This window comes from Lynx rufus, unplaced genomic scaffold (assembly GCF_022079265.1).
Source record: "Lynx rufus isolate CCGP_SWC_20201006 ecotype Redwood Valley unplaced genomic scaffold, mLynRuf1.p SCAF_2, whole genome shotgun sequence".
In the NCBI taxonomy this organism is placed as follows: domain Eukaryota; kingdom Metazoa; phylum Chordata; class Mammalia; order Carnivora; family Felidae; genus Lynx; species Lynx rufus.
Window position 1 is genome coordinate 45,839,585 of NW_025814834.1, and position 16,056 is coordinate 45,855,640.

Genomic DNA, 16,056 nt, shown 5'->3' on the forward strand with positions numbered 1-16,056 from the left:
GCGTCGGGCTCTGGGCTGATGGCTCAGAGCCTGGAGCCTGTTTCCGATTCTGTGTCTCCCTCTCTCTCTGCCCCTCCCCCGTTCATGCTCTGTCTCTCTCTGTCCCAAAAATAAATAAATGTTGAAAAAAAAAACACAAATCTTGAAGATGTACAGATTTTTGGTAAACTCACAGCTGTTGGAGGCTGTGGGCAAACTGCACAACATTCTCCAAAAGGGATCTCTGGGTTGGGACAGTCTAATTCTTGTTCGTCACATATTATGTCATCGCAGAGAACAGATCCTGAGTCACAGACGCATATTTGGCAAGGTTCTGGCTTCCAGACATCTCTATCCGCATAGGACTGACCAAGATGGGAGCATCCTCCATCAACAGCTGGAAAATAAGTTAGATGGTGTGTTGTTATCTTATGTTTTGCTGAAATATGATTTTTGTTACACTATCATGATTTTCCAATAACCAAAGTGGAGAGAGTTTGAAACAAAGGATTTCTTCCTTTTAGTAAACTAACTTGTATGTTCTTATAAGCATGCCTTTGCAAAACAAAAACACACAAAAAAACCCCCCAAAAAACACAAAAATCCACACATTAAATTACCAAGAGCATCACATTCTCTCTACATAATTTGCTAACTGGTAAGAGATTGCTTAAAATACCAAATCTGCTTATTAATTTCAAAATGGTACATCATAGTAAATTCTCCTTAAGGCCAATAAGTGTTTCAATTTCAATTAGAGTTAAGAATTTAATACCAATGGAAATCACACCAAGCACTTAAACATTTATTTATTCCTTGTGTGATTGAAAACAAGCCTTTCTAGCCATCACTATACTTTGCTTTAACAGTAGATAAGAGTATTAAACTATAATGATGATTTTGTCACTAACTCTGAAAACTTTCTGGATTTTATTAAGCTAATTAGGAAATCCAGGGGAAAACAGATACTCCTGGCTGCACAACACTCTTCCAGATTCCTGGGAAAGCTCTAGCAAAGCTTATTGTATGTATTGACTATCACTGCCACTCCACTGGGCATTAGTAGGTCAAGATGATATGACATAATGTATCGTATATCCCATATGAATGTAAAGAGATTTCCAAATCACTAAAAATAAACAGCGTTTTTAAAAAATAAATATGGGCAAGGAATGAGTAAGAATAATAGGGAAACATATGAATCATGACCATGTGTATTTGTGGCTTAACATAGTCAAAAATTTGCTTCAACCAAAGTTTTAAACTTGTTTCCTAATTATATGTAAGGTACTCACATTTCAGCAGCCATTAACAATGAATCAGCTCAGGGATTGCCAAAACAAAACCTGCTCTCAATTCTTAAAGCATTAGCTGTGGATTGTGGTTAAATACAACTTCAGTTCTTGAGGATTACTGTGATAGCTTGCCAGTACTTGAGTAAATAAGTAAGAAGTTTCTAAACATCTGCAAAAATTTTTGCAAACAACAAATGATGTACTGTTCAGGATTTATATTTTTGTAAAACAGTGAAATTTTATTTTCTGAGAGCCAAGAGCTTTAAAATGTCTGCTGAAAGAGGCCCGCTTGGGAGGAAGCAAGTGGTTTAACAACCATATTTTTTGCTGCCTTGTGGCCCAGAGGCCTTTGAGGGGCTGCTGAAGTTTTTCCATCTGGATATTGCATACAGCCATGAAGATCACCTTGATAAGTTCCCATTTCTACATCCTCTCATATCTGAAGTAATATTGATTTAGGTTCATGCTAAATACTTTGGGCTCAGAGGTTTAGCTGATTTAGCAAAAGTTCACGCACAAAAAACGGTCCTCGCAGAACCTATAGATTCTATAGCATACTGAAATTGCCTCCATTCCTCCTTTCCATTTTTGTGTGCAGATACAACTTTCATGATCTTGCGCAATATCCTTGATCAATTTAGGAAGTGTAGAAGTCTGTTCTCAATGTGTTACAATTACCCAACGTGGTCTACAGCTAATAAAAGAAAGCACGTTTGTTTAATTGCAATTTTAAGAAGGCAAGAATCTGTTTATTTTAAAAAGTTATTCTAGTTCTTCCTCCATGTTTGAAGCAGATATATGAGAATATTGGAAAGAAATACTGTCTAAGCTTTTGGAGGAACATTCTTTTCTACTTAGTGAGCATAAAAGCTGAATGCCAAAATACTTACCTAATGCAAATGAAGTAGGTCTATTTAAATGGTGTTATGAAAGATATGCTTCAGAAAAGCATAATCCTTTTCATATTATTGTGAACAATAATAATGTTAAAAGATAGAGGTATCAAACTCATTTTTCTCTAAGTGGAACTGACATTTTATATTTAGGGACTAAGTTCACTATTTTTCAGAAAAAGTCTGAATGTTTTAATGAGATGGAAGATTGTTTAGCAAAATTGCATGAAATGCATTCTTCGGTTTTAGCATTGGCTTCTCATTCTTCACATGAATCATTTTAAAACTTTCTCTAAATTAACATTATGTGTCACATTCCAAAAGATTAGTTTTAGCTCAAGATTTCCCTTTTAATAATGTGGACTTCAGGCTCCCCAGCCTTCTTGAAAATGCCACATAGTGTAGAACACTATGTTGACTACAGGTAATAATAGTGTATTGTATACTCGAAATTTCCTAAGAGAGTAGATTTTTAAGCATTTACACCCAACACACACAAAAAAGGTAACTATGTGGGTGACTATCAGTTAACTCGATTGTGGTAATTTTTCACAGTGTATATTTTTATCAAATCTTCATGTTGTACACTTTAAATACATACAATTTTATTTGTCAATAATACTTCAATAAAACTGTGGGGGAGAAAAAAAAGAATACAACTAATTTATTCAAATGATTCTTTCAAGTCTTTGTCTCTGGATCAGGAATATCTTTCTACATGTAACACAGGACCTATGTTACAAAACATAGATATTGAATACTAATGATTTATTAAACACAAATGATAACAGTTAAAGTGAGAGTCAAGCATCTCATATTTTGAAAGCTTTTCTTATGTTCTTAATCTGCCCTAAAATTAACGTAAATTTTCCCTGTGTATTCATCCTCCCATGTTTATGTCTCATTGAAAGAAAGTATCATCACATCATTAAAAATACAGTGTTTTCCTTTTGCTCTGTAAACTATTAAGTAGGCACAATATTGACTTTTTAAAATTGTATATATGAATTTGCTAGAATTAGGTTAAACCCAATGCTATCTAAATGAAAATTATTACTTTGCCTCTTTTTTCCACATTTTATTAGCAACTATGCTTATTATGCTTTTTAAAACACAGAGGTCCCAATATAAAGGTTGAGTTACCTTACTGTACATCTCTTTTTTTTTAATAAGTGATATTGTTCTAAGGAAAAAGAAGAAAGTTGGGATGTTTGAAAAATAAGAATTAATGCAATTTGTTTATTGCCATAACTTATTTCACATCTGTTTAAAAGAAATTTGGCTCTCCTGAAGTCAGTTTCTATAGAAACGTGGTTGAAAGACCTTTCTCTGTTACTCTAGCTCAATCACCTTTGTTGAAAGAATGGAGACTTTTGTGCAGTTTCCTCTAATTTCTTGTTCCGTGCATGACAAAATATGGTTGGCAATATGTTCTCCCAGAAGCTAAACCTCTTACACAGATGACTCAAGGCCCTCAATGTTAGTACCTTTGTTTAATTGTATGTGGGAAAAGTATGGGAGAGTCAGGAAAAAGAATGTTTTGTTTTCAAGAGGAATAAAATATTCTAGTTTGTCACTTGCAGCATTTAGAAAATGGGATTCAGAAATTCAAAGTGGTAAATCAAAGACAAATAATCTCATTTTTCTACTGAACAAGAAATAGATTTTCCAGTTACTTCCTTTATTGTTATTGCTTGAACTAAGTCTCCCTGTTTCAATATGTAATTAATTTTAAACTCCACCTCTCATGTCACTTGATGTTTCTGTTCCTTATTACAAAGCACAGTCTTCAAATAAATTCATTGTGGCCACACACGCAATGCATTAGACTAAGCCATCTCCTTATTGGGATCAAAATTATAAAACAAAATGAAGTTAGTAAATGACATAATCCACTCTTAGCTTCTTTTATTGCTTAGCTCTCTGTTTCAAAACTCCAGAGGAAAAAAAAATCAAGTAACATAATCTAATATTTTTAGATATGTGTAACACTTTCCTTTTTATTGTATTTGTTTCCATTCTGTAAACATTAATTTATGATGATTTGCTAGAGTTTTATTGTAACTAAAAAAATAAGGTAAACTATGTTTGTCTTAATTCCACTTTTGGAGTAAAAGTAATATGTCCCAAAGCATCCAATCAAATTGTTAATTTAGCCTGAATGATAGATTTCATTTTTTTTCTCTTCTCTTCTTACTGAATTCTTTTCTGTGAAAAGGTGTTCTTTAATCTGAAAATTAAAAATAGCAGATGTGATATGCAAATTATCATAACATTATTTCCCTGTTACTTGAGAAAGTTGAATATGGTGTGAATATATAAAGTTTATATAGTTTCCAACTGAAATATGTTATTAAATGTTCCAACTGTTATTAAATGATACTTTTTGGAAAGCACACGTTTTTATTAAATATGTTTCTGCTACTTACATCTACCAAAATATTTTAAAATATGTTAGATGAGTTAACAAAAAGATCTTCAAGGAAATATCTATACACCTATATAGGTGGGTAACTTCAATTTCAAAATGTTGTTTTACATGGCCAAGGTGGATCCTGATTATTCTTGTCCCCATCAGAAAAACCACAAAACAAAAAGCTTTATGAATCATCATTTCTAGATGTTTCCTTGTTTTATTCTTTATAGATATATGAGTTTTTATGTCTCCCATTAGAAATTTCCTTTAAGGTGATTAACACTTTGTCCTGTGAAAAATAAAAATAATTAGAGAATTAGAATTAAAAGTATCTAACAATCAGCAATCTCATTATAATATAAACTGATTAGTGACAAATTATAGCAATACTGAAGAAAATATATTCTACTTATTTTATTACAGTTGCCAAACATCTTCAAATTTTGCATCTCATCACCAAGATTTTATATCTTACTTTACTTATCACTAAGTCACTAAGTGCTTTAATTCCTTACAGTAATTTTATTTTGCACTACCAGTAAAACTAATACTAGGCAGTGCGGGTATAGTATTGCCTATGTCACTGACACTGTTCTGAGTGCTTTGCACATCTATTTTACTTAATCTTCCCAAGACCCTATGGCTGAGTGCTGTTATAATCTTCATTTTACAGATAAGGGATCTGAGACCCAGAGAAGCTGAGTGATTTTTCCCAGGTTACATGGTAGAAGCAAAGCTAAGAGTTGAACCTGGAAAAGCTATCTCTAAATTTGATACTCTTAACTCTTCCTGCAATTTCAAGGGCAACTTCCAAACCCTATCCCATTATGGTTTCTAAGCCCTGCATGCTTAAAAGCAGAGTCTAACAAGACAGTGTTTTTGTTTTTTTTTTTTTTTTTTCTTTTTTTTAAGGGATAACATTCTTCTGCAGAATATTTTTCTATCTGGTCTCAAAACAAGAAGATAGCATCTGGAGTTCAATTCTGATGTTTATTTTCTCCTGACCTTAGGAAAAAGAGATATATCTCCAAGGCCACCCTAATGACATGCAGACCACCAACACGATTAATGTGTGATTGGGAAACCCAGCATACGTTTTACTGTATACAGAGAAGCCTTATCTTCACAGCAAAAGCCACAAACAGTAAGGTTTAAGTATCCAATGCAAAAAAAAAAAATCATAATTAGGGTGTCTCACTAAGATAATGATTCTGCAAATCTATTTTTTCTAAATGTTTCATATTGCTGAACTCCTAACTTCATTAGAGCTTCCCTTCTAAGCTTAAACATTATGAACATATTCTTCAGCTCCAAAGAACGTTCCTCTGATTTTAATTAATTTTGAGAAACACATTCCCTGTTTGTCATCCTCCACACCAAATACGATAGAAAGCATAGTTTCAGAAAAATAAATGCCATTTCACTGAAACAGGAATTTCTCAATGCAAGTTTTTAAAGCAAATTTAACTTTTAATAGGTTCTGGATCCTTTGTCTTTGATTTTTAGATCTTTTGGGCATTTTAACTTTTGCCTTCTTCTTTGAACTTTTCATTTTGTTCATTAATTTACATTTTAAATGGCAGTTCTTGACCTCAGCCATGGAAAATACAAGGGTTTTATTAGTTAATCTGAAAGGAATCCACTTCTGCTGTGTTTTCATTAGACACAGACAGACATTCTAGTGGTTCATGTAACTCCTCAAGCTGCAGTTAACAAATGATTTGTGTAAGAGTAGCTATCTCATTTTTTCCGTTGTCATTTTGATATGAAACAGGCAGTTTCCCCTTTGAAAACTCTGGATTTTTTTTTTACACTACACCTCCCTCTCCTTCTTCTTCTTCTTCTTCTTTTTTTTTTTTTTTTTTTTTTTTTTTTTTTGAGTGTGGAAAACAATGGGACTGAGGTTTTTTCCAGGGAAGACTGTTTTACAAGAAACAGTCCACTGAGACGTTTCCAGAAGGTTATTGCAGACCTGGAAACCTTACAAATGTTCTTCATGTCCAGCAAAGGCAATAACATCTTTCATCTTTAAAACTTTAACTCTTAAGCAATCCACTTTAATGACTTCAAGGCGGTGATATCATTTGATGTTACAAAATAAAAGACTGGGCTACAAAACCTTTGGAACTCTGCACCAGTCATCGGCAATGAAAACCATGAGGTTTCAGTAGATGGCACTCTTCTCTGAATGACTACTCAAGGTCTGGCAAGTGACTCTGTAGGTGTAAAACAGGGGCTTTTTCTTTTATTTTGTCTCAACTCTACTCCTGGAAAACTCCTGGAGCCAACAGTTCTTAACCTTTTAATATAAGCCTGTAGGTAAGACATCAAACCAGGAACCTAAATTAGTTAAATTAGGCACATTATCACAGTATTTCCTTCTTTCCCAGAATTGTTCCAGTGGCTTTGCTCTTTCTGCTTATGACACTGAGTTGTTTAATTCCAGAATTTAATCAGAATATCTAATTACCCATAGGTCTTTAGATCATCTGATGTTGAATACTCTGTGGATGGTAAAAAATGCAAGGTATCATGAATGAAAAACACAAAATTTTGTATCAATACTTTATTTACTTAAAATTTATATTATTACAGAACGGAAGATAATTTCTGGTTAAATCATAACTGAGATTTTGCTTCTCTTGTTTAAAAATAGGGTTACCAATTCAACGTTGAGTGTTAAATAGAGAAAAATCTACTGTTTTTCCCCTTTAGAAATGCATTCTCTCATATATTTTCTAGGATAATATACAATTTTTTAGTATTCCCTTTCAATGACAAAGTTACAAGAATGAGCAAAGTTAGATGCTCTAGAATTAATGTATGTTTTGTGTTCTCTAATTGCCTAAGATTTAACAGAGTTTTGATCCTAGTCTTAACCCTGTCATTTCCTAGTTGTATAATCTCAACTAAAGCACTAAATTCATGTGAGATTACTGACCCTGAAATGCATGAGCAGTTATGCTTTCTCTCCTCTTAAAGGGAGAAGTGTTTCTTGTGATTTTATGTCATATTTTATTTATTAGATAGGTTTAACTTGGGGAGCAGCACCAACCAGAAAACTTGATTGCTACTTTATGGGTTACAAATTCTCTCCTTAAGCGTAATGGAAAATAGACTCTCATAACCTGTAATGAGGAACTGGTTCTCTTAAGTCCATTTATTTTGTAATCCTAAAATAATTAAAGTCCCACAGTTCATTATCACAGTGGAATTATCAGGGTAGCAAAATATACGTTCAATCATTAGAACATTTTTAATTAAAATAAAGTTTATCTCCTTACCCTAAAGAAGCAATATTACTTAATAATATCTATTAGTTTATCCATCTAATAAGTGACCAAAATACTTATGTAAAATAAGGACTACATAAAAAACTTGACAAATATTAAAAAAATAGTTATATGTTATATGTGGAATAGTTACATGTGGAATTTTGAAAATGGCCATAACATTCAAGCTCATTTCCAGTCTTTGACTATTGCTACCATGTGTTTGTGTGTATGTGTGTTTGGCAATATTTTATCAGTGATACACTATTTCCTTAGGAAAGTAATGTTTCATATTTAAAATTCGCACGTGTAATATTTTTAAATCTCATTCTAAAATATGGAATCCAGCTGTGTAACATTTATGTTGGCATTGGTTGTGTAAATGGTAACACTGTCAGCCACTAGGTGGCGAGTCTTTGTGCTACAAATTTGGCATGTTTATAAACTACAGGAAATATAAAACAGACCACATTTCTCCATTGGTGGAATAAAATACATGAATTAAATAGAACTTTATAAATTTGTAAAGGGACCAAAATTATTTGGGAGGGAGATGTTTTATGCTCCAGAAAACGTGTGTGAGTGGACTAGAAGTTAGTATTCTTTCGGGTTGGGCTATTTGTCTCTGAAATTCTCAGAGCAGATATAAGAAACCTATATCCCAGAACTGAATTTTTCTGTTCTCAGCCTGCTGTATATTCAGCCACCGTCTGTACTGTCCCCAAAGCTAATCTACCAGCAGAATTTTCTTGTTAAATTTATAGGGAATGCAAAAAGTACTTACTATCTTAAAATACTTAAACTTTTTTTCATGACAAACAAAAATCGTAAGCTGACCAAAATCCCTCTCAACTTCTTTTGAGCTTAAAAGCACACAAATATAATGGCAAATTTCATAACAATTTGTTGTTTTCTGTAGCTAAAGAGAAAAGGAAAAATGCAAAGAACTTGTGTGATGTAGAGATAACAAAGGTATTAAACACTTATTTTCCCTCTAAAGTTGGATGGAGAAGAAAAACAGCCATAATGCTGATATAAGATGGTCACTACCGGGCAACTGCAAATATTTTGTCAGTCTTTTGAACTAAACACCAAAGGTTTGTTAGTCTTTCCAATAAATGGCAACTCTGTGATTTTTACCTACCTCCCCCCACCAAATCAGGAGAACTTAAGAGCTTTAAAAGAGATAAATGTCTTTATTGGGCTAGGGATGTGGCAGGAGGCATTTGGTACCCTCACCAAGGACTAGGAGCTGAAGCAGGTTCTGGGAGGGACAAAGTGGGAAGGAGGAGGAGAGAAGAATGAGGAAGGAAGGAGGACTTAGAGTCCTAGGGAAAGACAGTGGGAGGGGGCAAGAGGAAAGAAGAAACAGGAGAGATGGAGGCACAGGGAGGACACATGGGGACCAGGGAGGAAGTGCTAGAGGAAGAGAGGGAGGAGAGATGAGGAAACATGGGCTTGCCTAGGAAAGGGGGGTGACTAGTGAAGGAATGAAAAGGGGGAGGAGGTGCAAAAGAGCCAAAGGGGTGGAGAGATGAAGAAGGAGGGGACAGAAAGGGAAAAGAGGAATAAGGGGGAGAGGAAATGAGAGGAACAAGCAATATGGATGATTCTTTTCTTTCGTGGCCACAGGCTGATTGTAACTGAAGAGATGTCATTGGGTGTCTCCCCCCACCCCCACCCCCACCCCCTCCCCCACTTATATATGACTTTCAAGGACATCAAAGATTTGAAATTAAACACAAAAACTATTTTCAGACACATGTTTGCAAAAACTAGATTGAAATACTAATCCTTTTGATTACGTGCAAACAGAAATTGATGTGTAATAATTTCTTCTAACATCTTTAAATTTAGCATTTAAATATTTATTTCTGTGGAAGTTTGTATCCCAATGCGTCCAGTATTTTCATGACTATGAGAAACATGAATTGAAAGAAATATTTTCACACAATCAAATAATGAAAACAAATGTGATTTGGGGGGAATTAGAGCAGAAAAACCATTGTTTGCAGTTGTTAGAAAATAAAACAAATCAACTTTTTGAATTCAAACAGTACCAGTATCTTTTTACCTTGTTTGCAGAAAAGTCAAACATTCCTGTTGAAAACATTTTTTTGAAAACATTTTTTTAAATATTCTCTTCATTAATGCAAATGCAGTTAAAATGTAGGACGTGTGGAAAACACCAGACCCTTAGCAATAAATTATTAGAAAACATGTATTAATCGACCGTGTAAGTGCTTGAAACAGAATAAATATAGGAATGATGAAACATTTTTAGCCGTTTGAGTCCATTTAAAGAACACTGAAGATACTCACTTGTTGCCATTTTACAGAAATATATTCAATAACTTTAATAGTGCCTATTTTCCTTTAAATTATTCTAAATGCATGCTGTCCTTAAAATGCATTATCTTATTGAGAAAACAATGCTCAGTATTCTATCCTTACAAAGAATCCAGCATACAAAAGAGTGTAAAAGTGTTACAAGAGACCAATAACTTCCAGACTGCCTAAGGAAGCATTCCAAGATGTTAACAATCCAGGAGGGGCACTTTTTTTAAAGCCATTTAAAAAGTTTCCAGTGCCGCTGACATGAAAATGAGTTAGTACCAGAACATCTTTATCTTAGACAACCAGAAAACTTTTAAATACAAAAATGACAACATTCTTCCTAAGCAAGTCTAAAAAAGCACCATCACAGTCCGTTCTACATTCCCCAATTAGGAGCTTACAGAGGCAATTAACTTCTCAGAGATTAATTTCCCCTTTATACCTGTTTGTACGGAGAAGTAAAGACAAAAACCGCATGAAGTTTCTTGAAAGCAGTACCTACTCACCTTCCTGTTGTGCCAAAATAACAGTGGGATGAAGCAGAGCAAGAAGTAACCAGGTCCCCTTTTGCACAAAGCTCGTCATGTCTAAATATCAGACATGAGACTCTTTGTGCAAAAAGGAGAAAGGAAAAGCAGTTCAAAGTAGCACCATCAGATGTTCCCTGCCCTTCAGCACCGGGCCCGTCATAAAACTCAGCCACTGAGATTCCTTTGCTTTGGCCTTAAATAGGAAAAAGTTTGGCTTCCCTCACTTTCCAGCCCCTTTCTGAAATATGAGAGCAGCACCCATCCCCTTAGCAGTAAAAGAAGTGATTAATATGTCTTTTTCCCCTTATAGAAGACACAACCCACAAAGTAAGAAAAAGAATACATCTGGAGTTTGTGTGCATCGGTTTGTGTACAAGTTTGCTACATATTTTATTCATATACATATATGTTTGTATAACTTAAGAATGTATGTCTACATGCTCTGCCCTGTGTTTTGATGAAAGAATTAAATGTATATATTTTTCATCTCCCCTGACAACATTAACAACTGGTTGATTTTGAGAAATTGCTTGATGCCCTTTTCTTGGGCATGGCTAATTTGCAAATCTTATCTTCCTAGAAGTTTTTTATATTGGGATTTTGCCAGAATCCACCCTCATTCAATTTAAATAGGGAACTGTAAGAGATTAACTGGAAGAAAAGCCTCTGTCCCTTCTCATCCACCCACTCTGGGTCCTAGAAGTTCAGTTTCAGGCGAATGTCAAAAGACTAAGTATCTGAGCTATGTTTGCGTGGCATCTTAAAAGTTAGATACTTACCAATAGCTGTTTCTATTTCTCACAAATGTCTCTGGCAAGCCAAAGAGTGATTTCTGGTGAGATTTCAAATTTTCATGCTGCTTGTGAAAGCCAGAACAGAGTTTTCTAGAGAAACATTTAGCTTTTTCATGATTTGACTTTGTAAGAAAAAGGAAGGGAAAGGGCTTATCTCATGGAATATCAAAAGAGTACCAGTAGAAGTTCTCATTTTATCTAGATGGGCATAAGTTTCTAAATTTAGATGTTCATACGTACAATTTCCTGGCCACATTAACATAGCTTTTCAATGCAGTTCTGGATCTAAAGAGTAATTTCTGGGTCATATTTGAAAGGGGTGTAAATACTATCTGCAAGTCTTTGATAAATCTTTGCCAGAAAAACATGCATGTCTGCAGTATCCAGATATTTTTAGTAAGGAGGACATTTATTTACACCTGAATCACCAGTCACCTGTATATTCTATCTTGGTTCTTCAATTCTAGTCACGATCCTCTGTATTTATTTTATTTTTTCCGTGTTAACTCAACTGTGGCCATTTCCATGTGTGCATGTGCCCAGAAAATTCTCTCCATCTCACACCAATTCATGGAAGTCACTTCTCTACGACCCAGCTCAAAACTGTCCTTCTTTAAACTTGCCTTCATCTCTTTCTTTCTCTCGATTCATGTTGCCCAACTTTTATTCAATTTACATGCTATATGTATATTCCCAGGTATATATCTATTCTGTAAGGATGGAGAGTGGTAGGCTTGAATCCCAGGCCCAGTTACAAAAAACACAGAGATGTCCCAGTGTAGATGACGTAATCTGATGACAGGAAAAGAGAACCGGTTGGACCAATCTCTTGTGAGTCTTCTGATTTTAGATTGGAGAATCACCACTTGAGGGAAAAAAAAAAGTAAACAGGGAAAAAAAATAAGTTGTTTTACTGGATCACTGTGAAGATGTTGGGGAAAAGACTATTACATACATCTTCGTGTCTTCCAATAACCTTCACCCTATACTTAAAAAATAAAAACAAAACAGAACAAAAAAGACCTTGCATTCAAACTAAGCCAGAAATGTGATTCATCTTTCTCTAGGTGCCCCTGACACTTGCAGAAAAAAAATTCATGTATCTATATTTATTATCTTACTGCTTTGGTCAATAAAAGTTGAAATTTGTTAAATTTCTTCATTAAAATCATTTTGCGGTGTGAAAATTATATTATTTTTTTTTTAATTTTTTTTCAACGTTTATTTATTTTTGGGACAGAGAGAGACAGAGCATGACCGGGGGAGGGGCAGAGAGAGAGGGAGACACAGAATCGGAAACAGGCTCCAGGCTCCGAGCCATCCGCCCAGAGCCCGACGCGGGGCTCAAACTCACGGACCGCGAGATCGTGACCTGGCTGAAGTCGGACGCTTAACCGACTGCGCCACCCAGGCGCCCCAATTATATTATTTTTAAAATAATGCTTTTTATGCTTTATTTCAAGTATTATATGTACCCTTTCTATTGTATTTTATCATTCTTTTCCATACATCCCTGGATCCACTGATATTAACCAGCTCACACAGACATGTCATTTTGTTCTCCGGATTACATTTGGAGCTTTAACACAAATCTAAACACCTGTACCCTTCAAAGCACTGATTAATGTGGCTCTCCTTTAACAAAGAGACTGGAAAGATGAGGCAAAATGAGGGTGTGGCAAATTATCAGCCAAAAATTCAAATCTTTTCCAGTTCAGTGGAAAAGGCAGCCTGGGAGAGATGCATCAACACAGCTGTGATGAACTCAGTAGACCAGTGAATGTCAGCAGTGCTCTCTACAATTGCAATAAGAAAATCAATTATCTCCATCATGAGAAACACATGGAGGAGAACTCTGTCTCCTACTTGTACTGCTTCATTGTGTGATTTTCTTTTCTAAGCCAAGGAGATACATGATTTTGATGGACATTTTCTATGTGCTTTCAAATCACTGTAAGGTCCTTTAAAATGTATCTATAATGGGATTCACTTAAAAACATACCAAATCCATAGCAGAATTGCACCCTACGATAGGGTAATTTGTAATCCAATTGTAAAACACAATGCAGATTTTCTTTGCTATTTATGGAGGGATGGATCAGTTCATTTAGTTTACACGTGTGAAAACACATTTGGAGAGTTATGGTCCCTTTAAAAAAATTTTGGACAAATGCACACTATGTGTGTAGTTGAGCTAGAAATATGGTTGAAAAATGTCATGTCGTGGGGCGCCTGGGTGGCTCAGTCGGTTGGCGTCCGACTTCGTCTCAGGTCAAGATATCACTGTTCATGAGTTTGAGCCCCGTGTTGGGCTCTGTGATGACAGCTCAGAGCCTGGAATCTGCTTTGGATTCCGTGTCTCCCTCTCTCTCTGCCCTCCCCCACTCGCACGCTGTCTCTGTGTCTCTCTCTCTCTCTCAAAAATAAATAAATGCTAAAAAAAATGTCATGTTGTAGATAAAGAACTTGGGCATATCTAACCATAGATAAATCCAAGATTGAAGCAATGACATTGGTAGGGCACATGACAGACAAATATTTGAGTGATTTACTAAGACTAATTCTTTGAGATTCCTTTCTTTAATTTCTTCTTAGTGCACAAGGTAGAATTATTTGTCTTCTTATTCTTGTTCCCATTGAACTATATTGATAACCTGTTCTCTCTAGCCTTGAAGTTTTACTTTTGGACAAGACTCAGATTTCCTTGCCATTTAGTAAAATGAAGTGTGCTACCACACGCTCATTTTGGAAACACTAAATAGCTTTATTCAAATCTATTCTTTTTATATCCTTTGCTGGTCTGACTGAGGTTCTGCATTTCTATCCTTATGTTTTTCTACTGAAAATCATCCCAAGTTCAAAGAGGTTACACGACTCTCAAAATTACTCATTGGGATTGGAATTAAATAGCACACTTTCCAATTTTTTTTTCAAATGTTTTCCACTTGGATTAGTCACTGATTGTGGTAAAGATATTTTTATGCAATTTAAGAATTGGGTGAACACAAATTTGGCACTTAATTTTGTATGTTTTCTAATGGAGGATTGTAAAAGTTTGGAAAGAAGAGAAAGAATGAAGTTGGAGAGTTAATAGCCAATCTAAAAACTGCTATTCTTCTGATTTCTGGCTTGTCATTAACCTTTATGTAATTTTATGTAATTTCCAGCATTGCTATAATTTAAAAGTTTTTGAGTAAATATTGTATACTATATTCAGTATAACCCCATTACACTGCATGATGGGGTCCAATTTTAGGACATGCAGGAGAATTCACACGTGTGTCTGAGTGTGTTTACATGTGTGTCTGTGTGTACGTTTATATATATATATGTGTGTGTATATATATACACACACACACATATATGTATATATATGTATATATGTATATGTATATGTGTGTATATATATACATATATATATGCACACACACTTTTAAGGATTGACAAAAATTTGAGCAAGTGCAATTTCCTGGAAATTGCCTTAATATACATATTTTAATTCATGTGAAAGTTTCTGAAGCATTGTCAGTATGTCCTCTTGAATGAAGTCTTTATATACTTGTGTTTCAGTGATGATTCATTTGCCATCATAATTATTATGGTAACTATATTTGAAAATTCATAGAAAACTGAAATTCATCTCATTACCTAACACACTGACTCATCCAGAACAGTGTGATTACTTTATAAATTTTGCCACAAAGGTGACAGAGGCTTGGATGCAACATCTTGTAGTTTAGGAGTTCCCTGTTGGGTCTTCAGTTAACTTAATCATTCTCAGGATTGAAGCTCTTCTCTGCAAATCCCACTAGACTCTATATCAAATATAATTTGTCATTTGAGTCATACTTAGGAATTTTCAGCAATATCCAACACAGCTGCAATAGCTTTTTAAACGTAGCCAATTCTGTCTACAGATAAAAAAAGGAGGCCCAAATCACGATCTACAGATAGAACCATTAGATAGGCCAAAGCTGAACTTGTTGGATTTGCATGCTTCAAATGCAGACTAACTTTAATTCTTATCAATTTTTTTATATTCAGATATTCACTGGGGGAGAGGGGGCCTAGATTTAGGATCTTTTGATCCAAATAATTCTTCTTTAGGACACAGAAATTTTAAGCCATTGGCCTCCCTTTCCCAAAATGAACGAAAATGTGGCCTTTCTTTGTTTAACTTTGTGACTATTACTTTATACAGCTAACCTGTCTTCAGGTTATAGTGTTCATGTAAAAAATATCCTGTTTTAATTGTCTAAAGACTTTATTTTTGACTGTGCCTTAAATCAAGTTTTAAAAAGCTCTGTATTTAGGTATGTTATTGGTCTATGAAATAATACCAACATTAAATTCTTGGTGGGAGGGAGCTATGGCAAATGGGCTCCTTTTGTTTTCAAGGATCCAAGTTCAGCCTTCTGGAATCTTAGCTTTCATGTGGCAACACTATTTTAATAGCTTTGCTTTATATTTACATTTATTTATGTATTTATTTTATTCCTACATATAGGTCATTCTTATTTATTACCCCATCTTCTTTTTA

At 34.6% G+C, this 16,056-nt stretch overlaps 1 protein-coding gene across 1 annotated transcript in view; it reads right to left on the reverse strand.

Annotated features, from left to right (window-relative positions):
• COL3A1 (collagen type III alpha 1 chain) overlaps positions 1-10,802 on the reverse strand; it is a 40,077-nt gene extending 29,275 nt beyond the window's left edge. Inside the window, exons 1-2 of the mRNA XM_047084046.1 lie at positions 10,699-10,802; positions 174-376 (exon numbers count right to left, since the gene is read on the reverse strand). Of these exons, the coding sequence (XP_046940002.1) occupies positions 174-376; positions 10,699-10,777 (282 nt within the window). The 5' untranslated portion in view covers positions 10,778-10,802. The remainder of the gene's footprint in view (positions 1-173; positions 377-10,698) is intronic.
• Between the last annotated feature and the right edge of the window lie 5,254 nt (positions 10,803-16,056).